The following is a 23,797-nucleotide window of genomic DNA, read 5'->3' as shown; positions in this document are numbered from 1 at the left end:
TGTCACCCGGGAAAGGGTTCTACGTTTTAACCCTTTAAATACTGTTTTGATGAACTAAACAAATGATGTTTTCCGTTGTAGCTATTCGGCAGCGGAGAGAAAGTTACATGTTCTGTACACCCCAAGTTGATGTTTCGTATGGCACTACGCATGAGTTTTGATTTTATTTCGAATAAAACCTTTCTCTTTTTTTCAGAATTGCTACCCCCCTGCCTCCATGCAAAGTTGCTATTAGTTCTTTTGGTTTGCTTTACCTTGATGTTTCTGCATTAATCGTCTTATAAAATAGTATACCGATGATTGATACTCACAGATATCACAGCGATCTCCCATGAAAGAAGGGAAGCATTCACATGCATACCCGTTAACCTGGTCTTGACAATAGGAGTTTGGCATACAAGGACTCGAAACGCAGTCATCGATGTTAACTTCGCAAGTTTTTCCTGTAAAACCAGCTGGACACGTACAGGAGAAGTATTCCCCAGCGCTTTCAGTTTTGCATCTACCTCCATTTCGACAAGGCGCAGATAAACAGAGATCCGTCAAGTTTTCACAGTTTTCCCCGATGAATTTGTCAAAGCAGTCGCACTTGTACCCAGGAGTCAGGTCAATGCATGAGCCATTGTTTAAACATGGATTGGATTCGCATTCATTGATTTCTGTTTGGCAGTGGGTCCCATTGTAACCTTCGGCACAGAGACAGGAATACCCAAGGGTACGGTCAACACAAGTCGCGTTGTTCTGACAAGAATTGTTCCTACAATCATCAATGTTCAGTTCACAGAGCTTCCCTGTGTATCCGTCTAAACAGGAGCAAGAGAAGTCACCAATGGCGTCACGGCAGGTAGCGTTGTTGAAACAGGGTTTTGCTAAGCATTCGTCGATTTCAAACTCGCAGTATTTCCCGAAATACCCACTACTGCAGTTGCAATAGAAATCTGTTCGAGAATTTACACATTGCCCATTTACAGTGCAATTACCCGAATCGGAACAATAGTCAATGGCGTTTTCACACTGGGATCCATTAAATCCTACTGGACACTGGCAAGAGAAGTTTGCCACACGATCCATGCACGTGCCATTGTTTTGACATGGACTGGAGACGCATTCATCTATATTCACATTACACCGATGGCCTGTAAATCCAGGTTTGCAGAAACATAGGAAGCCATTAACCTGAGAAGTATAAAATTCAAACCTTTAAACATTAATTTGATAAAAGATTACTGATTTCCATTAACTGATCAAGATAAAGAACAGCGGTTACTTAACCACGGGGAAAATCTTTCCTCGGTGAAAAAAATTGTGAATTTACTACGTATCCTATGTTATTTTTGTGTGTATTGTATGATGCTGTGTCCGGAGATCGTATTGAATTCGTATATGTATAGCTCAACGGAACCAAGTCATATAATGTGTCGTGAAGTACCTGATCATAACATGTCCCACCATAGTCACATGGAAAAGATGCACATTCGTCAATCTCCGTGCTACAATCGTCACCAGAGAAGCCTGGGGCACATTTACAGCTATAGCCGTTTACTTCGTCTATACAGGTGGATCCATTACTACAATAGTTTGCTCCACACTCGTCTACATCAACTTCACAATGGGATCCACTGAATCCAACATTACAGAGGCAGATGTAACTATGCACCTGGTCGATGCACGTAGCATTGTTGTTACAAGGAGAACTTGTGCATTCGTCGATGTCCACACTGCAGTTTTTCCCTGTGTAACCCAACTTGCAGTTGCATTGGTAGTCGTTTATCAGGTCTGTGCATGTTCCTTCGTTGACGCATGGGTTTCCCGCACAGTCATCAACATTTATTTTGCAGCTGATGCCAACGAAACCTTCAGAACATGCGCATTCATACTCATCTATGCCGTCAATGCAAGTGCTGTTGTTCATGCAGGTAGAATTTTTGCAATCGTCCACATTGATTTCGCAGTGCTCCCCTTCAAAACCATCGGGACACTGGCACTTAAAAGACGTGTTGTCATCAAAACATGAACCGTTATTATAGCAAGGCTTGGAGGTGCAATAGTCAATGTCCACGTTGCACAGCGCACCCGTAAAACCAGACGGACATACGCAGGTGAAATTGTTAATACCATCGCGACAGATGCCATTGTTTGAGCAAGGAATTGAAGCACAGTCGTCGATGTTGTTCTCACAATGCAAACCATCGAAACCATCTTGACAGTCACATGTATACCCATTAATCATATCCATGCATTGCGCTTGGTTCTTGCATGGATTGGAGAAACACTCGTCAATTTCAATCTCGCACGTCTTTCCAGAAAATCCTTTCTCGCACTGGCAAAAGTATCCGTCTATCTCGTCAATACAAGTAGCGTTGTTTTTGCAGTCTGCTGTCACACATTCGTTAATGTCTATCTCACAAATACTACCAGTAAATCCCTTTGGACAAATACACAGATAGCTGCCAATACCGTCGAGGCATTGGCCTCCGTTCTGACAAGAATGGCTTGCACAGTCATCAATATTCTCTTGACAGTTATCCCCTTGGTATCCCAGAGCACAGACACATTCGTAGCTATTGAACCCGTCTCGGCAAGTAGCTCCATTCTGACAAGGGGAAATAAGACAATCATCGATATCAGTATCGCAGAGCTTGCCAGTGTAACCAGGTTCACACTGGCATTTGAATCCTCCGAGGAGATCCTGGCAGGAAGCATTGTTGGCGCATGGTGACGAATCACATTCGTTGATATCCATTTCGCAGTTAATTCCACGAAAACCTTGCGTGCAATTGCAGGTGTAATTGTTAAGAAGGTCGTGGCATGTGCCGTTATGGAAACAAGGTTGGTCTTGACACTCATCAATGTTGGTCTCACACTGCTTTCCAGTGTAACCGGAGGTACAAGAGCACAAGTAGTCACCGATGAGGTCTGTACATGTTGAATTGTTGTTACAAGGGTCTGATTCGCATTCGTTGATTTCTATGGAAACATGACAAGCACAAGGAAACAGAAATTACTTAATTTTGAAAAAGACTTTCTAAGTAGCATGGGTAGATCATAATTTTTTTTTGTAAGTTTTTTCAGATACATGTCTGTTAATTTCTAGCGATAAAGTTTTGTCTTGAAAGAATTAATATTTTATATCTAGTTTTTCTAATTATTTGCCTCTATGAGAGAGATATTAAACATGTCTTTATATATTATTTACACAATTTGTCTCTTTTCATAATGGTTAACGGGTGTTGGCATCTTGATCCATAAATTATTTCAATTTTCGCTAAGCCGCATCACCTCTTTCGGCTTCCAACTTCTTTTGTAAATCACTCGTACGATTACAAACCGAATGGACTTCACTCGCTCCTTTTACCATTATTAATCGCGTGTAATCTTCAATTTTGTAGGTTAAAATGATTAAAAAAATACAGAAACCTAATTCCTCTTATGTCATCTCACCTATGCAATCTTGTGCGGTCTTTGATCCGGGAGATACTGTTATAGTGGTTCCTGGGCATGGAAAACAAATCCGACTTTCATTACGCGGCTGGAAAGAACGCTGGTCGCATAAAGAGCACGGTGCCAATCCACTGGGGGAAAACGAGCCAGGGTGGCAAGGTTCTGTGAGAGGGAAGTGAACATAAATGATTAGGTGAGATTTTGATGACCGTTACCTTTGTTCAGGTCGTTAAGTTATGGAGGTAGCACTCTATCCGGTAGGGTGGATGTACTCAAAAGAGAAGGGGATTTCTGGAGAATTGAAAGAAACTTAAGATTTGCGAGAGATAACTGAGAATGGGGGTTGCAAGACACCTGGGTTAATAAAAAAAATGCAGCATTTTTATGACACCGTTTCCAACTTTTATGATCAGGAGTAAAAGAAAAAGATGTGAGTGGAAGATGGAGCACTTTCTGCCTAAAAAGAGCTTGATTAGGGTAACCAAGGTTTATAACCTGCGGCAAAATTAAACCATAAAATCAGTCCTCTGGCGTGAGAATTCTGCGAAATAATCACGTAAAATTAGTTGATTTTACAATGAAAAATCTTAAGGCAAGCATTTAGGTTGAAACATAGAATTCCATCTAAAGCGATAACATTACAGAAACCTTGAATCAGCACACACAAATCAATCACTTCTTAGAAATACCTCCGCACAGCAAAGAGCTATTGGAACCTTCAGATGACGTCGTCTGGTTTGCTGCGCATGGCAAGCAATTTTTCTGCCCATTCTTGTTTTGGTAAGAGCCCTTGTCGCATGGGAAACATGGTTCAAGACCCGTGGGGGAGTAGGTACCAGCTTTGCAATAGGCTTAACGAAAAATTGAAGCAATTAATGATAATGATAATATTGATATTTATTGCCATCATATAATGATATAACCATTCCTGTAATTATCAGTAATATTAACACTTGAAATTAAGCCTAACAGTTTATATCAAACGCCGTTATAAATTTACATAGAATTACTTGAAGGCACTGGGAACCTGCTGAATTGAATCAGATCAATGGACAAATACACATTAAACGGCGCAAGCAAAAGTTTTAAAAGTTATGTGCTGGCTCAAAGTTCAATCATTCTAAAAAAAAAGAATGAAAACTGAAAGGAGCCATGATCAAAGTCACCCTGGTAGTTAATTTGAAATAGAGCTGCGACCGCTTGTGAAGAAATTAAGAAAATCAACAAATTTAAACGATAGCGCACAACAAACTTAAATGATAGCGGCAAGGGTTGTCAGCCTGAGCCTTCGGCTTCGGCTGATAACCCCCGTCCTCGACCTTGATTACTCTGGATATCACAAAAACCTTATCTAATAATTGTTTAGAACTTTCTTCTATTGCACTGATGTAACTCGTTAGCAGGCTGTTGAGAAACCCTCTGCGATGGAATGCCACTATTGACACCTCAATTTGTGAACGAGACTTACGAGAGATGCTATTAAGTATCTGATGACTCCCTTGGCCGAGACATGTGATTCTTCTCAGGTTAGTCGCTGCTATTTTGGTCCTAGTTGATATTAACAAACTAAACTGCAGATTTGAATACCAACATCTTAGGGCGGCTCTTAAAAAGAACAATTAATGATTACCAAAACAACTGGAGCGGTTTGCTGTCCTCGATTCTACAGTAGAGGTTCCTGATGGGCAGGACAAACATTGTTGTTCTCCTTCAGAGTCCTGATATGTTCCGTGAGGACAATCTTGGCATTTTGCAGTCGTTTGGTTCAAAAACGTTCCAGAGCTACAGTTAACTGAGAGACGAAAGTATGACATCATAGATTGGAATCTTTTCTATTATCAATGGAATTACGCAGTAAGAGGGTTGTTCGTTCATTTATAGAGTCCAGTAACAAACAATGATGGGCTTTATAACAAACTCTAATATCTTACGCTGAAGGCAATCATCTCTGGTAAAACACAACATCTCAAGGTATTATCAAGTAAAGGTGAAATTTGAGCACAAGTTATCATCATAACTTTTAGATGAATAAAGGTGATAAGTTCCCGGGGAAATTAAGGTGCTGCTTCTTTGGGGATTATTACAAGATAATTTGATTTTACAAGATTTATTTAGACCGTTAGCCCTTCGTCAGAGGGATTGGCGAAGGGCTATCGCTTGCAACCTCAGCTTTTAAAATCTTTATGATGGCCAATTTACTTTATCAACTCAATTGATAAATTCAGATTGTTGTAACTTTTAGCTAACTTCTCAGGCCTTGGTAATTGTGTCAAAGTCCCCAACTGAAACATTAAATGATACCATATTATAATCGCACTAGACTTACGACAATATCCATTCCTGTAAATCTGCCCAGTATAACAAAGCTGCTGAGGGTCGGAGATGTTGAGCGTTTTTATGTCAGGGACAAACTCTGAGCTATTGACTGAGAACCGAAGGCTGCCATTTTGAGCTGCTTGTTTAATCAGATTGCTAATATTGTGGGCAACTTTCATTCCTTCCTCTCCAATCATTATGTAATCTTCGCTGGTGTCGTTTCCTTCAATCCCATCAAGCTCAACTGCGAGAGATAAAATATTCAAATTACTTAGCATTCTTCCACTCATAAAACCCTAAATCACATCAGCGTGAAAAACCAAACTAAATAAATAATCGACCCCTCCCTCACTCGTAATTTTAGCAGACATGAAACTGTTCAGAAACTACCCTAACGAGGTCTGTAATTGTTACGGGTTCTGTCGCTGTGGAGGGAATATGTAAAAAAAATCGACAAGCCCCATGCGGCATTTTGCCATCCAACACCCTTAGCCTGCTTTTCGACTTGTTTTATGCCGAAAAACTGATTGGAACTTCAATTTTGTTTCAAAATTTGAAAGAGTGATATTCTAAAAGTCAAGCCGACAGAAAAATATTTGCAAGCCCAAGACCACAGGACTATGGGTTAGCTACGCCCCTGTTCATATGCGTTTCACATGATATTAGCGATCTTAAAAAATGGTCGCATTCCATGCACACATCACATCACGTCATATCGCACGTCGCATTACATTGCATCACATCACATTACCCATTCTTCACACCATATCACATCTTATCACGTCACCTCGTGCAACACATCACAACAGCACATTGCATCACATCATGTCATATCAAATCACATCACATGTCATAACATCATTCTCCATATCACATGTCACCATATTGCATCGGACATAACATTACATCGCATCACATTTAATCACATCATGTCACATAGCATTTCAAATTACATCATATCATGGCACATCACATCACGTATCATCACGTCACCTCGTACATCGCATTACATCACTTCATGTCACATGAAATCACATCACATGTCATTACACCATTCTCCGCATCACAACTTATCACATCACATCGGATATAACATTATATCACATCATATTATATCACAATGTGTCACACAACATGATTTGATATAATTCATAAAAATTTGCATATGCCTCGGTAGAATATTGTTGGTGAATAACGTCTATGGACTTACCAATGATCTCGACAGTGACTGTTGTTTGTGGAACAGATCGCCTTCTTCTGAAATGCTCTCCATCACCTGTTGATTTCACACCTTAATATGCTTTCAAGCTCCTTTTGACTTAGTAGATATATTAAATAAAATATGCATCTCTCTAAAATAATTATTTGTAAAAGATGTACGTTCCTGTCTCCTGCAGATGCTCGACCACAAGTTTCAAACTGAAGAAAATCGCCGATAAGCTTTAAAAATATCTTAGATAATCTTCTTTTGATTGTTAGAAGCCAAGTTTGCGCCAACCGAACGATGAGTGGTAATTCCCACTTTTCGATTCTCAGAATAAAGACACAATCTGATTTGTAGGATCTTGATCATATCTCCCCATGAAAGCTTTTGTCATTCCCAAAGGATCCTATTCTGCAGAGATTATCATGGATTTTGACAAAAATTTGAAGAAATCTCTCAACAACTTTTGAATACCCACTGAGTTTGACAGAGAATTAATATTAATGCAATTTACCTCGATGATCTTTCGCCTTACGATATGGTTGGCATAGTAACGTGCATTCAAATAGGCTTTCTAGGCCTCCTTTAAGAGTGACAATGTCATCGTTGTTATGCATGATGATAAGGTAAACATCATACAAAAGAAGAAAATTTAAAAGCGCCTTCCTGAAAGAGTTCCATATGTCTTACCTGTCGAACGCCTTTTTCTATCAGCAACAGACTCGTCGACCTCCCCGCACGTGACCACAACATTCTCAGCTTTACACTTATCTCTGAAAGATGGATCTTGACAGGCTTGACGGAAAGCAGACGTGTTGATAATCTTTATAAAGAGTTCCTTTATTTGAGTCTGGGTTTCGTTTGTGCTACAATCTCCATTATAGTAGTGTAAGTCCATTGCCATTCTTACTCTATTGGGATGAGATTTTTCTGAAAAGGTTTAAGAAACAAACCATTACACAACGAATGGCACTCTGTTCGTCGGAATACTTGTTTGAGACAAATTGTAACACATATTCGGTAATTTAGAATCATCAAATGTATTGATAACGTACCTTGCCCACCGTAAAGAGTTCAAAAGCTGATGTTTCGTGCGTTCGCTTTCACGAAGGGCTAACGCCCGAAACGTGGGCACTTTGATGAAGGGATTGCAGATAGAAAGGTAAAATTCTACTAGTGTTAGTATATCCGGTCCTTTCAAGGAATGACGAGCGATAATTGGTTTGCTCCTGTCATTTACGCAAACGAATCACTTTTCTAGTCAGAGACAACGTTCTTCCCTCTTTGGAGTGTTATGTGGACTAATGCAGGCCAATATAAGTTATAATGGCACTACCAAAGTACCCACGAGCCCCAACTATATATTTATTTCTCCATATCAGACTTTCGGAAAATATTTAGTTCGCAGTTACTGTGAGCTGCTCCATAAGTTCTTTTGGATTATATTCGGCTTTTCCTTTTTTTTTTTTAATTAATTTTTTTTAAAATTTTTTTTAGCATATGCTGCTTACTTGTGCAATCTGGCCAACGATATCCAGGAGTCCAGGTACCAGATCCTCCACAACTCCAAACGCTGTTCGACAAAGGCTTGCTAAAATCAAATTTACTATTACAAAACGGTGTGCACATCCTTCCCAACATCCAGTCATCACAAGCGGCGCCACCGTTGATCGGAGATTTCATTTCATTGCATTTTTTTGCTGGGAAAGGAAATGGACAGTTACTTATTGTTTATTAACTTTCTTTCTTTTTTCTTTTTCTCATCTTTTGGTGGCAAGTACGGCTCAAGAAAAAAGGCTTTTTTAACTAATAAAAAGAAAACTTGAGCGATTTGATGTTGGTAGTTTTTGGACAGTTGTTCGTATCCCGTAATGGGAATTGTTTGGAAGTTACATAAAGCCTTGCAATATCATGCTTTTGACTCCAAGTTCTCTCTTAAGAGAGTATTTTAGGTTTCTAAAAAATGTGTTTGATCTTTAACCAGATAGGTTACTGATAATGATAAAATAAACTGTATAAACTGCATAAATTTTCAGTTTTCTCTGAGTATTTGTTCTTTTCCAATCAAATCTAAACATAGCGAAGTTTGCACGTTTTTTCTTCTTCCAAGAGTTACCAAAAGTGCTCGCATTGTTTGCTAATCTATAGTGTGAGGAAATCATGAAAATACCTAACCATAACTTAAAATGTTATAATTATTTGTTTTTTAACCTGGAGTCACAACGAGAGTGAACACGAGGATTTTTAATTATCAAGCTGATGCCAGTGAGGAAGTGTTTTGTGAAAACAGAAACGCTCCTCAAGTAACTAGGAGCTTTAAGGTAAAAAAATTGTATACCGACAGCACTTGCGAGGAATCATATTTGGTACTTACGTCTTATTGTGAGGTCAAATTTACAGACTGCTGGCTTATTGTTGGGGTTGTTATCATATGCCATACAGTGTACTGTATAGCTTCCCCAGTAGAAGACAGTACCACTTTTTTGACTGCACGTTATTTGCAGCGGGCTGTTACTGTTGTCTTTAAACTGAGGCTCTGGCCATCTAACGCTTATTTTTCGTTTTTCCGATATGATGACTTGACTTGGAGGGCAGAAAACGACCACAGGACCCAAATTATCTAGGGAATTGAACATAAAAACCACACATTAACTTTTTACTTTCATGGGTTACGTAAAGAGTCCTATAGTGGGAACGAGACGATCTGCACAATACGATTATACGGATGTAGCGGTTTGATGTTCTTGATTCTGTAGTGGAGGTTTCTGGTGGGCAGTACAAGAGATTTTAATTCCAAACATATTGAAAAGGGTTGTGAGCAGAAGACCAAGGCAATGAAATTAACATTTTTCTTGAAGCAATATTATCGTTAACAGCTGCAAGAACTCTCTGAAAGCCAATATAACCAGGAAAATACTAAATACACACAAGTAAAACTTCTTAATTTAATTGCAGCATTATTCAGGACACTGTTTACCTTCTGGAATTATTTTAAAAGAGCATTTATCTGCATTGCCACTTGGATCCTTGGCCGTGTACTCAACCATAAGTGTCTCATTGATTACGTGAGGCGGCTTAATCCCATCAGGGAAGACTGTTACTTGAGGTTCCACGTTGCTGTCGTCTAATGCAATTGGAGCAGTCCAATTTGCCACGGCTGTTGAATTTGTGCCGAGGTTTACACGAATGTCTGAGGGACAATTCTTGAATACAGGCGGTGACACATCTGCAAAAATAAGCAACAGACGACTAACATTTGGCAAAAGGTAAATGACATATCAGTGTGATCTCTTCCGAATTATATGATCAACTGTATCCTATCCACAGTTTTATTGGTTATTACTTATGATCTATTTTAGGGACAGACGAATATTTTATTTTGGCTTCACTATCAACAACGTTTAGCTTTTTCAACACTCAAAAAAACTATTATCGCATTTTTACTTCGTCTGTGATCTATTAATGAAATATCATATGGCAAAATGGAATCTATTTGTTAAGTCTCCTACACACATCAATAAATTCTACCAATCAACTCAGGGTAAAGCAAGATCAGTTATGGCAATGGCGCCACGGCAGTTCCTCAACCAAAAATCTAAGTAGCTTACCAAGACATTTTAATATCGAAGATATGTTTTTGCTCCATTTTCCATCGTTCTCACAGTAGACCACAGTTTCTCCACCATTTTCAAGGAAACCATTCCTGCATTCGAAGTAGCAGGCTGTACCGCTGACTGGAGACGACTTGCACATACGGGGGTAAATAAAGCCGTACCGTGGAGAACTCAGAGAAGGACATCTCCGTACTACGATCAACACAAATGATATTTTGGAATTTATAACATGTTTTTTCGGTTAAAATAGTAGAGAAAAATCAATAATTAGAGACATTAAAATTACAATTACAATTACAATACTTTATTCAAGGGAAGGAAAATAAAAAATAAAATTGTAAAAGTATCTCTCGAAAGGGGATATTCTAGAGGTTAACCCTATACAAAAGATTCCCCGAATAAAAAGATCAAAACATTATAGACAGACAATTAAAACTGTTTACCATCACCTCAATCAATATTCATGTAAATCTTTAGTCTGTTACGAAATAAAGTCAATGATCCTGCGTGTACAATATCTTTAGGTAAATTATTCCACATATTAACGATCCGTAAAAAAAAAAGAAAATTTGTAGCAATTTACGATAGCTATTTTTACGTAGAGCTTATAACATTATAACATTTGAAAACATCGTGGGTTAAATTTGGAGTTTTTCATCTTAATGTTCGTTCACTCTACGCATTTCATTGTATTTAGATAAATATTCTCTTTCTCAGTAAATTCCATTTGACCTCTTTGGTTTCATTTTATGTAACTTTGATTGATTCGGCGTAGCTCCATAATTACTGAAAAGCATTAATTTTCGAGAAAGTTTTCATTTAACAAACTGAATGTTTTTAAATTTTATGCAGCATTATTTGTTCTGCTTTTGAAAGGCAGTAATTCGGCCAATATTAATAAGTTACTAACGACACTCTGATGCAATTAAAAAAGTACATCGTTGGAAGATTTTATCCTTTTATTTGTTGTGCTAAGGTTGCTGTGCCCAAAACTGAAAACGATTAACGCTGCATAATCCGAGGTGTAGTCAGTCTCCCGTCATATTTAAAAGGATTGTCTCTGTCCACTTTGATATCTGATACTCATCTGATGTTCATTCGAACAATATCAATAAAACGTAATAACCTTTTTCTCATATAACAGAATAAGCTTATCATTTACCCTGGCAGACTGGGAAAGAACCGTTCCAGTATCCTGTTATGTGACCTGGTTTCCTGAGGCAAGTGAGGACGCTAGACCCATCTAGGTTGTAACCATCTTTACAAACCACTTTGCACGTCGAACCATAAATGTTGTCACAATCTCCCAAAAAGGATCCTTCCAACGGAGGTAACAGTGTCTGACATCTAAAGACTGGAAAAATGAAAAAATATAAGGGAATGTAATACAAATTGTTTGGTTTTGGGCATATCCTCAATTTACATACGATTATCTATTGTTATTGGAGCAGGAAACGGATGGGAATGCATTCAAAATTAACATATAATTTGTACCCGATAACCAAGGTTGAAAACAAAACATATCACCCAATCATTTCCTTTTGAAACAAAAGACAAAAGTGAGCATTAAGGGTAGTTTAAACAATTGCTCATTAATCTGAGTAAAGTTAGTATTTCTACTAAATAACATAAATATCAGAGAGATTCCTTGGTAAACGCTGATAAAATTCATATGTTACCCTTTGGAAGAGAAAACACTTTTCTCAAAAGGAAGAATTATTCACAAACTCTCAGTTAAATTGTTCAACCTAGTAGATTTTATGAACTTGATTTATATTACATTATCTTTCTGATGCTACTGCAATCAAGCCAATAACAAATCAATTTGTCTTCAAGTCTGTGTTCGACTTGTTGGGAAGCAATCATATCATAAACCATTTTCTGCTATCAATACTGTCTTACTGCGTTTCAGTTTGTTGAAAAAAAAATTGACGATGATACATCAAGATCGCTCACCATTTTTCTAGGACTCTACTATCACACGGGAAAGCTTAAAATAGCTTACTTTCGACGGTGATGTGAAACTTGCAGATCTTGAAATTTCCTGCTACATCAGAGGCGTTGTAAGTGACCTCGTGCTTCCCATTATAGTATATGACTTGCACACCTCTAGAAGTCACAGTCGGTGCCAGACCAGAGTTGTCAGTGGCAATAACAGGAGGCCAGGATACTTGCGTGTAATTTCTTCCCTTGTCTGCGTACGAGTTGATACCGCTTGGGCAGGTAAAGCCAAACGAAGGGCTTTCCACGTCTGCAAATAGAATTAAATTAGAAATAATTTTTGAGCGCTGACCTTCTCCCCTTTTTTTTTTGGCATATTTTTTTTGTTGTTGTTATAGTTGTTGTTGTGATTGTTTTTTTTTTATATACATATGTGAGAGCACTTGAAAAGATCGCAACTTGTATTATTTTCTAAGCCAAAGTTTTCCATGATCTTGCTATCTAACCTCTGCACATTGCAGTGGCGTTTCTTGACCATCTTCCATCTCCAAGGCAAGTTGCTATTGGTTCTCCATGCAGTCTGTAGCCTTTTCGGCAAGAGAAAAGACAAGTGGTGTCGTACTCCGGAGACGATGTGCAAGAACTTGGAGAGATATCGCCATCCTTTGGAGCTTGTAAAGACTTACATCGGACAGCTAAGAGAAGAATATTCAGTAAGTCAACATCATTTTCAATACTTGAAAATAACATCAGAACTTTGCTGTTTATAAACCGCTCTGGTTTTCATGTATGACAAATAGAATTATGGAGTGAGTTATCTTGTTTGAGAGACTTGAGAGACCTTGTAATCGCTTCAATTACGACACAGAGGACACTGTCTCTCTATTGATAAATAAAATAAAATGAGAAAAATGAGCAAAAGGATGAAAATTAATTGTTTGCTTATTATATTTTTGGCTATTTATCTTTTTCTGTTGGCATGATTACTGATAGCGGAATGGTTTTGTCTTCCATAGCAGAATTAATTGATTAAAGCGCACGAGACAAACAAAAGCTACCGTTTTTTAAACATCTGTCAATGTTCTTATAAATCAAATTAAATCATGTAAGTTTATCAATTTGCACTGCCCCTCATGTCCCCCCCCCCCTCCACACCCTTACCCTCACAGAAGGGCTCTTCTCCAGACCATGTACCATTAGCTTGACAGATTCTCTCGGTGGAACCATTTACACGCTGGTACCCGACGTCACAGTACAACAAACATTTGTCACCGTAAGTGTTATCCACAGAGCCACGCGAACATCCATATTGTGTACTGTGGTCGGGAGGAATTAGACGCGGGCACCTGATCACTAAAAAAAGTATATGGTCAGAGTAAACTTTGTGACTTTTTTATATCTAAATTTCTTGGACTATAGATGATTCGGTTCAACTTGCAAAGTGCTTTTTGCAAACGTGATTTTGCAAAGTTATGTGGTAGAAAAAAATGTTCCGACCATTTTAAGAAAGTAGCCATTTTCTTGGGATGGGGGAAGGGATTAAAGCGAACGGAAAGAAAGATAATTTTGGAATTTGACTTACAATCACATTTTGTCTCGTTTCCTGTCCAGAAACCCAAAGAAGTCACCGGGTCCTTCTCACACACCCGGAGGGCAGAGCCTATCATCTTGTGTCCAATGTGACAAGCGAAGGAACATTTGGATCCATACTGATTACCCTTGGTGCAAAGCGAGCCTCCTCCCGCTGGAGCTTGTAGTTTATGTGAACACCGCAAAACTAAAACAAAGAAACAAACAGCGTAGGGTAAAAAGAAGGGCAGGCGCGAACACAAAGATAATATCGAGACGTGCGCCTAGTCTGTCGCCTTTATTGCGTGCCTTCCTTTTTTCTCATAGATTTAAAGTATTACCACATATATACTTTCAACGTAAAAAAAGTACCACTCTTTCACATTTACATAATTAAAATTTCCCCTGCTAGTAAGTAAATTTTTTCCCACTTGGCATTTTTCTGCCGAGTGGTTAAGGTAAAAAAAGGGGTAGGTGTCTTAAAACTGGGGTTTACTGGAGCGATTAAAGTGATACTTTCTCTCTTTTCTCAGCTTTTTAAATTTAATATTTTTGTTATTATCAACACATAACAGACCACAGGGCTGACAATTTTAACCATATCAGGGATCATTGTGACATCTGCCCATTTTGAGAAACATTTACCTTGAACAAAAATCTTGAATCTGCATTCGGCAATGTTCCCTGATCTATCAGATGCTAAGTATCGTATATTGTGTTCCCCAGCGGAAAATGTGTTCCCAGGTTGTTTTCCAAACTGTGTAATGTTTGGAACAAGGCCAGAGTTGTCTGTACACGTCGGATGGACCCAAGTCACTTGGGCTGACGTTTCACCTCTATCAGCAGTGATGACAATGTTGGCGGGGCAGTCTGCAAAGACTGGCGCGGAAACATCTGAAAAACAGTTCAAAATAAAACATAAACAAATTTGAGAGAGACAACTATAAAAATAGAGTATCGAATAACACGTGGAGTCAACTTCAGGTGAGCTAACGTAGCTTCCTCAAAAAGGGAGAAAACTACTTAATGCACAAGAGTTATGAAAAACTCTCCGTTTAGCCTAGTGTGCTATCAAGTAGTTTTATAGTCGCTGATAGATTTTCCCGTTTTTTAGGTTTATAGGCAAAATTTACTCTGAAGAAATTGTTCGGTGCAAAGTTATTTCTAAATGTTAATTTTGAATTAGACCCCGAAAGGCTATTGGCTTTTGAATAGGGATCAATGTCAGTATCTGGGCAACTGCCCACCTACCCCTCCCCTAACTCAACAACAGTCAATTAATGACAAGTTAGGCTTAATGTCGGGTTAGGGGAGTGGTAGGTGGGAAGTTGCCCAGATACTGATATTGATCCTTGAAAAGAATATTATTTTTTCGCAATGCAGTTGTTGGTATTCAAATAAAACTGTTTGATTTCAGTTTTGCATGCTGCTCGACTCTCAAAGTGATTAATTATCATGGAGGAACTCGATGGTTTAAGATTTTCCTTTAATTGGAGAGGGTATTCAACAAACTGCTGCCCCGCGAAAAAAAGGAATAGTAGCAATAAACAGGTTTGTTTCTCCTTTGTTGAAATTTGCATGTTGTATGTATGTTTATTGTAGTCAGAATATTTAAGAATGACTCTTTTTTTGTCGTCTTTGGCATTTATTTTACTCCAAGCTCGTTACACTGGAACTGATATGAGTGCACTGTTGCACAATGTTGGTTAAAATATCTTGTCGAAGGTCGTTAAATTGTGTTCACCTTTGAAAGAAAATTGGTAATTAAGACAAACCTTTACAAGAAGGATTTCCTAGAGGAGACCAATCGTTGTTCTGATTGCAAGTCTTGATTCCAGGCCCACCCTGTAGATATCCACTCTTACAGGAGAACCAGCACTCTGAGTTATAATTTAGAACAGCAGTTGCATTGGTACAGGATGCCGGGCCGATAATTAGTCCTTCTGATTGAATGGAAAACGGTGGGCAGGTGATAGCTAGAATAAAAAATAAGTGGTTTGTTAACAGAGATGCGTCATAGGTTATTTTCTTAGGTCGACCAGGAATTTGGAATGTTGGTTTTTGCGGAGTGAGGAAAACCGGAGGACCTGGAGAAGAACCCTCGGAGCAAGGACCATCAAAAAACTCAATCCACATTTGCGCCAGGTCGGGGAATCGAACCCAAGCCACGGTGGTGGAATGTAATGTGAGTCCTCTCGCAACTACGCCAGCCCCGCTACCAGAAAAATACACGAAATGAGATTTCTCAATTCAAGGAATCATCCTTTTTTTACCTTCACACTGAAGCTTGGTTCCACTCCATTTCCCATTCTGCAGACATGTTCGTTTCAGCGATCCGCCCACAGCGTGGTATCCCATCATGCAAGAAAAGAAACAGGAAGTACCATAGATAGAGGATGCGCCAGTACAACCATAACCTGATTTGACTGCGTTACCTGGATTATCCAGAGCAGAGCATTGAAGAGCTGCAATGAAAAACTGGATTAATCAAGGGACATTTTTCATTCAAAATCGAAGACGAAATTCCAGGATTCGGTTGAAATTTGGTGTATTTTTCATTATATAGTGTTCAGAGTATATTCCAATTTCTTCTTTCATGCCATATGTATTCGTGTTTTCTTACGTTCTTTTCTGACGTTCTTTTCTGACGTTCTTTTCTCGTGCCCGGTGCCCGCCCGATTCCTTACACCCTGCTCTGTATTGGCCTTTTTATCTTTTTATTATTAAACGTGCACAACTGAAACCTATTCTTTTTAAAAAAATCGCACTTTATGCTGGTGGTACAACAACGTCTTATTTAATTTGTTTTTACTGGACAGTTGAGAATTGTTCTCAATTATCATAGTTGTCGTTCTTGTCGCCATCGTCGTTGTCATCCTTATAAATATCGTCTCTTTCGACTTTTCACCTTGATAGACAGCCTTTTATGATGGTGGTGGCCGAGAACCACATTTCTCCGCATTCTGTTTCAGTTGACTGAACAATGAAGTCATATGTTTTTCTACCTTCACAGTGAGTACCATTTCCCGTCCAGTGCACTGTATTCGTCTCAGGTTTTTTCTCACATTTTCTTTCCTCAGTTCCTTTTATTTCGTATCCTTTATTACACGTCAAGCGGCAGGTGCTGCCGAATAAGTTTCCACAGGCGGCATTCTCCAGTCTTCCGTTTGCAGGGGCGAGTAGAACGGGGCATCGAAGTACTAAAAGTAATAAAAAGAGAGCTAGTAAAAAAAAGGCTCAGAGAGATTGTTTCTCTCAATCAAGTGTAGAAACTAAATGGAATTCCTTTGAGACCCAGTCAGTAGTTGCTCATGAGAATTTGCATGTACGAATACAAGGCAGCATCGAAGTGGAAGTAGCAAAGGGAAATCGGTAAAATATAAGCATTAAATGGGTGCTTCTTTTAGTAAAATGTGGAAAGTAAATATCCATAGTAAGTCCTAAAAAAACTGCACCATCCTCAAAAAACGACTTAGTAGACTTTAGCAACCTAACCTACTATTGCGCTTAAGATAGTTTCCCTTTCCAAACAAGTTTGAAAAAGGGAAAGGGAAGTCATCCTTTATTGTCGTTGTTTTTTTCTAGCAGTTTTCCTCTTAGTTTACCGTTTTATTGAATATCAGTCAAATAAAACACAGAAAAGCTCTCTAGTCTGAATCCAAAATACGACACCATTTGTGACCTGATGCAAACGAATAGTTGTGAAAGGTATCGCGACGATTCTTTACATTTCAAAAAATTTATCATTAAAAGTCGTCACAAGTGACATACGTTCAATACGATGGTGCTAAGAGAAGATCATACGGAGACACCCAGCCTACTCCAGCCTTGAATGGCAAGATAATCCTCAATTAGCTTATCTAGACTCAACGTGAACAGTGTCCTGACAATATCAAATTTTTACTTGCCGTGATCCAAATATAACAAAAGAGAAATTACCCAACTAATTATGCACTTACGTAAGATTCAGTATGTCAGCTAAATTCTGATTTTGGCATGGAGCCCACAAATACCTTGAACATTAACTTGAAAGTGACAAAACTTCGCGTTCCCAGATAGATCTGTGGCAGTGAAGGTTATCGAATGGTTCCCCTCCGAAAATATGTGCGGAGATGTCACTTGAGGAGACACAGACACGATGGCCTGATCATTATCAGTGGCTATGACTGGTTCCCAGCTTATTGTGGCCGACGTTTTTCCTTCGTCAGCAAAAACACTTCGTGCAGATGGGCATGTTTCACCAAATGAAGGGGCTTCATAATCTATGAGAGAACAGCCAAAAATTTGAAAAGTAATTTTTGAACTTGCAATGAACCCCGTTTGGTGTAAGTTGCACTTTTAATCAAACATTTTGGACCTTGTCCTTTATTAAGTAAAAAAACAGATAATCTACCAACCCTTCCATTCTGATCCAAACGTCTTGGAAATAAGATACGAGGCTTCGCTAAATCGTTTCAGTGGGTGTCCATCATCGGTTAAGCGTAAATGCAAAATTCACTCAAGACACGTTGACACAAAACCCGCGAAGATATAACAGAAGAGAGACCAATCATTCATTTTAATAACTCTTTTATTACATTTTTAACCCAGAATCCCGTGCAATTATGTGCTAAACACTTGTCATTCCATAAGTCACCCACTTGTGGCAAATCCCATTGTGACAAATCCCATTGTACCTTAAGCTTACCTTGACAATAGAACCCTTCATTTCTCCAATGTCCATTGTCACACTTGCTTGAGCTGGGGCCAACGACTCTGAATCCTGGCTTACATTCATGTAGACAAGTCTCGCCATGCAGAGGCTTGGTTTTGCATATGTAAGGAGTAATTTGCCCATTATCCGGTTCAGTTAGTGGTGGACACTGATGTACTAAAATGAAAATATATTCATGACATCAGCAATTTATAGTATTATATTTCGAAACATCAAAGTTTTGTGATGCTTCGCTTTCGATTTTGTTTAACTTTGGTTCGCGTTTTTTTTCCTTGCCTTTTCACGGGGAAGGGGCCTTTACTTCTCTAATGCTTGTTTGCTTTCAATTTCTCTTTCCTTGTTTGCCCGTTTGTTTATGTTTCCTTTTATAGGATGGGAGGGGCCTTTTGCATTCACTTTTTCAGTTCCCTTTTATTCCTAGACTCATCCCTCAAGAAATACTGACCTTTTGATTGAGACCAGTACGTGAATTGATAAGTTCGTGTTCAGCCCTGCCGGGTGCATTGCTTGGCTGCTCTGAGATAAGCAGGTAATTTAGTGTTAACAACTTGGTTGAAAACGTAAATTAGCCACTGCAGAGGGTAAAAAAGCTGACGTTTCAATCGCTCTGATGAAGAGCTTACGCTCGAAACGTCAGCTTTTTTACCCTTTACGGTGGCTAATTTACGTTTTCAACTCAGTTGTTAACATTAAAATTACCTGCTATACTCTCCCACCGACGCAGCGCCACAGTTTCTTCAGAAACTGACCCCTTTATTCATTTGCTCTGAGATAAGTTACACAACGGCTCCCCTTACATCATTAGGCTTAAAAATGTGCAAGCATATTGTTTAGAAAATGTTACTTGGGGTTGTATCGCAGTACTTCTGGTCACTATGTTATGGAAACACGAATGAAAATATTTTGCATTTAACAATAACTTTCCAATCATTCATTGCTCCATTTATCAATTCACCCTTTGGTTCTTACTGCTTTTCCCCTGTGTTCATTCATTTATTTAGCCTCTCACTTCTTCATTGGTTCATTCAAGTATCGTCTTGACATATTTTTTTACTTATAATATCGCCACTTAACAAATTAATTACGTAGCTATGGATCTGGCGTTTACCTTTACAGTTTGCTGTTGTCCTTGGATCCCATTCCCCATCAATGCCACAAACAGAATTTGAATAGCCACTTAGTTCATACCCATCATCACAGGTGACCTCGCAACGCGTCCCAGAAACCACCTGTAACTGACCTGCACATTGTGCCGATATCTGTCCATGGCTGGGAGCTGACCACTCACTGGTGTCACAGGTAATTCCTGTAAGCAGTTTAAATTGAAAGATTCCAGAGTGATTTTATGAAGTAAGCATGATCTTTTTTTTATTCTAATATCTATGCGACTCTACTTCGTAAAGCCTGTAGGTAATGTAATAAAGCACATGGGGCATATTGTATCTTTTTGAGAGACTAACGAGAGGGATCATTGCGAAATGTCATGCTTAGCGAATTATCTTGAAAAAAAAAAGGGGCAATCCGTGACTTCTCCTGAATAACTTTATTCTTTTATCATACTCCTCTAATACGGGCACTGATTCCCCTCTTAGAAGTTAGTCTAGAAAAGCTTTCATTTTTATTTTTGTGTCTTTCAGTAAGGAAGGCTCATTCAATTTATATTCTTCATTCAAACTATGAAAGAAAAACTACGTACTATCACATTTTTTCCAGTTTCCTGGAGAAATTTTGTAACCAGGGTTGCAACGACATGAGTAGGTACCATCGTAGTTAACGCATAATTGTTCGCATCCCCCGTTGCCATGGCTACACTCGTTACAGTCTATGGTGACATAGCGATTGCCAGAACAGTCACGTCCACCATGAGCTGGGGCTGGGTTGTCACAGTTTCTACTTCTGGTCTTGTAACCATTGGAACATTGTGCCTCTTCCCAGCTGGCTGGGTTCCAAGGGCCCCACTGACCATGTCTTGGTGCTAAAATACATCGAGCAGAACGCTATAACATCATTGATTATTAATAAGCAGTTAATCGTCAAATTTGAAAGCGAACTCGCTCCGAAGAACCCTGAATAAGAGAAGAATGGGGCAAAATTGATTTGGTGCAGCTCACTTTTCATAGTTTCAGAAGAAGGATGAAAAACGAAGGTTTTTGTCCGTTGCCATGCCTTATTGTGATTCAGATGTTGCCTTTTATGGTAATCGCCTTAAGGTTCTAAAAGCATTTAATTTTTGCCCTCACCATGACAGGAGAATATGCAATTCTAGCAGTGACGTTCTTTCAAGATTCCGACGGATTCTCAAGGAGATTTGCCTTCCAATGCGCTAAAGTTTTGAATACGGACACCGCGACTCCTATTTTTCCATTTGTCGCAGATCTGTTTTAGTAATAAGGGGCTAATTAAAAAGGCAATTTTTTGATGAGAAATTATTTTGTAAAAGAAGCAGCGCTGAAACTCGCAATGAACCCTTCATTGTGTTTATGCAAGTGATACCAGTTCTTCTCGGAATAGCAGTGTCCGCAAATTCGAACTCTGAGCACATCTAAAGACAATTTTCGAGCTAGGATACTCTTGGCAATCTTGAAACCTGGAAAGTGGAAATAAGATTTTTATATACGTTGTTTCCGGTGCATATACTTTTCCTTGATAAGAACCCTTAAGAATTACTTTCTCTCGGAACTTGGTGTTATATATTTCAAAAATGTCGAATCTGAAAATTCCTCTAGCCTCAACAATTTTGCTTCGCTCGTCGAACGCAAGGTGACCAAGATTTCTCAACGCAATCTAATATTCCATGGACCAGTTTTTCCATTATTTTTCTTAGGAACCAATCAGAATTTGAGAAAACTAGGCACGCTTTGTTGACATATTGTGTTAGATGTGCATAGTAATTAGTTGTTCGAGGTAACGCAAGGGCTATCGAAATCTGAATCGGTTGAACGCATATGATCAGCTTGCAGTTAAACTCGCCGACTTAAGTAAAAATCATTGATGTTAGATAAAAACCAATTTCCTTGCGTCCGAAGAGCATTATCGAAAATTCGGGAAGCGATTACAGGAAGGGTAAGCGTCGAGGCGAGACCTAATCAGATCAAAAGCATAATTTACTTCTGGACGGATTTCGTGACCGTTTACATTTGAATGAACGAGCCGCCATAAACAATTAACAAAGGCTGCATTTAGAATTTTTTTCTGCAGCTAAATTCGCGGTATTATCTAAACGGACACCACATCAAGCGATCGATTTAGATTACGCCTATATTACTAACATTAAAAATTGTGCTTATGTTATTCTCGATGTCTATTTTAAGACTGGCTATTGAAGATGATTCATTGTCATAAAAAGCGGAAATGACCCTTTTCCGTCGCAGCTCCTAGAAAATAGATTATTCTTAGGCTGGATTACTGCAGACTTTATTTAAAACAAAGTCAAATAATGCGCATAATATCCATGTGAACGTTCCTGAGTATAAGTATTTATTATATTTCCCAGGTTAGTTGGTCATCGTTGACAATAAAATTGATCAAATCCCAAGTGAACTCTCTCGGACTGACTTCCCTTTCGAGATGCTTTAATTCTCGGAAATCACGACAGTCTTGCTTTTTTTGTAAACAGGATGTTGTTGATGGAGGATTACTAACAGACATCAGAATACACGAAAACATAAACACTTAGTCGTGGCCGCATTCCATGTTTTTATTGTCACTTACTGAGCTAACCTTTTGAAGGGAAAATGATCCTACCTAGGCGACAGTGAGAACTGAAAGTGAATGTTTATAGCTTATGACGTGATGGTTATTTTTAAGTCAGACGCATGCCTTGAACAATTCACTACCACAAAACATTTCCTCCAGCTAAATTTTTATACCTAGACGATCAAATTTATAACAAGTAAACTGGAAAAAAATGGGCAGAAATTTAAGAACGGAGGTTAGGCAAGTGACTATGTCCGTGTCTGGAAATGCTTGGGGTTTCATTTCGTTTTGCAAATTGTGGGGGTTTTTTCCCATGTGAGCGATTCGATTCCTACTGAATAGACACTATGATTTAATAAGGCATTATATTGAGTACTCGACTTCGCAAAGCTTTCTCACGTGGATAGGTCAACAAAATGTGTAGCTAATCAATAAAAAGTCTTCATTTCGAGCTCAAAACGTCTTTTTTTTTCAGATTTGCAGCGAAAGTGAAAGCCTTATACCATTACCGACGCTTCGTAAGCACATTCCGTGAGAAATAGAATACGTTTAGTAAAAACTAAGAACAAATGAAAAGTTCTCTGAGAGCTGGCGAGTATTGAGCGGGAAATAAAGAATTCCACGAGCGATTTAACATATTTTTAAGAGCTTTGTTTGTGTAAATACAATATTTGAAGGGCGCCTCTTTAATTCGTAATACGATCATTAACTGCATCGCGCGAATAATTTGTGAAATCACATAATCTAATCTATTCCTGCAAGGAACCGATTTTTCAAGCGCTATATTTATTACCAATGGCAAGTTTACACCATATCAACTGTCTCCTACAGTTTCCTAGTTCATAATTTAATAAATCATAGAAAAATGCTTCCGTTTTACGAGTTACGAGGACTGCAGCAAGAGAAGCTAGATCTTGCCTGATTTTTCGCTTATTTATTCAGAATACTTATCGATATCCAACGTTTAGTAGCTTTATACAAGTCAAAAGAAAGGGATGGTGAAAATTTTGGTATCTACACATTAACTTATGTTTCCGCAGTTCTGTTATAACAACACACTGACACCCATGACCAAAATAATAAAATATTAAAGAGTATTATTACTCACAAGGTCCGCAGCCCCCACAGCCTTCGACATGATTTTGTTTTCCACCAAAGGCGATGCATCCAAGAATTAGGATAGTGCTCGCAACAACATTCATGGTTCTCCTGCAAGAGCGAGTTAATTAAGGAAATGATAGTGGCGGCTTTTTGATTGACCAGACGCCTAACTCTCTTTGGGGGAAACCCCCTGACAGATGC

At 38.7% G+C, this 23,797-nt stretch overlaps 1 protein-coding gene across 4 annotated transcripts in view; it reads right to left on the bottom strand.

Annotated features, from left to right (window-relative positions):
• The window catches only part of LOC113668824 (uncharacterized), a 31,214-nt gene that overhangs the window by 7,033 nt on the left and 384 nt on the right, over positions 1-23,797 (bottom strand). For 2 of the 4 annotated variants that reach the window (XM_089206400.1, XM_089206401.1), the window contains exons 2-28: positions 23,604-23,704; positions 20,496-20,774; positions 19,908-20,105; positions 18,773-18,955; positions 18,099-18,347; positions 17,091-17,285; positions 16,359-16,550; positions 15,861-16,061; positions 14,731-14,979; positions 14,099-14,293; positions 13,678-13,869; positions 13,023-13,211; positions 12,581-12,826; positions 11,738-11,929; positions 10,570-10,767; positions 9,939-10,187; positions 9,336-9,581; positions 8,473-8,661; positions 7,652-7,891; positions 7,476-7,544; positions 6,968-7,033; positions 5,768-6,001; positions 5,072-5,233; positions 4,131-4,292; positions 3,442-3,603; positions 1,430-2,967; positions 312-1,176 (exon numbers count right to left, since the gene is read on the bottom strand). In XM_089206400.1, the coding sequence (XP_089062526.1) occupies positions 312-1,176; positions 1,430-2,967; positions 3,442-3,603; positions 4,131-4,292; positions 5,072-5,233; positions 5,768-6,001; positions 6,968-7,033; positions 7,476-7,544; positions 7,652-7,891; positions 8,473-8,661; positions 9,336-9,581; positions 9,939-10,187; positions 10,570-10,767; positions 11,738-11,929; positions 12,581-12,826; positions 13,023-13,211; positions 13,678-13,869; positions 14,099-14,293; positions 14,731-14,979; positions 15,861-16,061; positions 16,359-16,550; positions 17,091-17,285; positions 18,099-18,347; positions 18,773-18,955; positions 19,908-20,105; positions 20,496-20,774; positions 23,604-23,704 (7,241 nt within the window). Of the gene's footprint in view, positions 1-311; positions 1,177-1,429; positions 2,968-3,441; positions 3,604-4,130; positions 4,293-5,071; positions 5,234-5,767; positions 6,002-6,967; positions 7,034-7,475; positions 7,545-7,651; positions 7,892-8,472; positions 8,662-9,335; positions 9,582-9,938; positions 10,188-10,569; positions 10,768-11,737; positions 11,930-12,580; positions 12,827-13,022; positions 13,212-13,677; positions 13,870-14,098; positions 14,294-14,730; positions 14,980-15,860; positions 16,062-16,358; positions 16,551-17,090; positions 17,286-18,098; positions 18,348-18,772; positions 18,956-19,907; positions 20,106-20,495; positions 20,775-23,603; position 23,797 lie in introns of all 4 variants that reach the window. The other 2 variants (XM_027184779.2, XM_089206402.1) reach the window with 2 other exon arrangements.

Source organism: Pocillopora damicornis, chromosome 5 (assembly GCF_964200805.1).
Source record: "Pocillopora damicornis chromosome 5, jaPocDami1.2, whole genome shotgun sequence".
NCBI lineage: Eukaryota > Metazoa > Cnidaria > Anthozoa > Scleractinia > Pocilloporidae > Pocillopora > Pocillopora damicornis.
The sequence above is the reverse complement of the archived record's forward strand: the minus strand, read 5'-3'. Positions and strand labels throughout refer to the sequence as shown.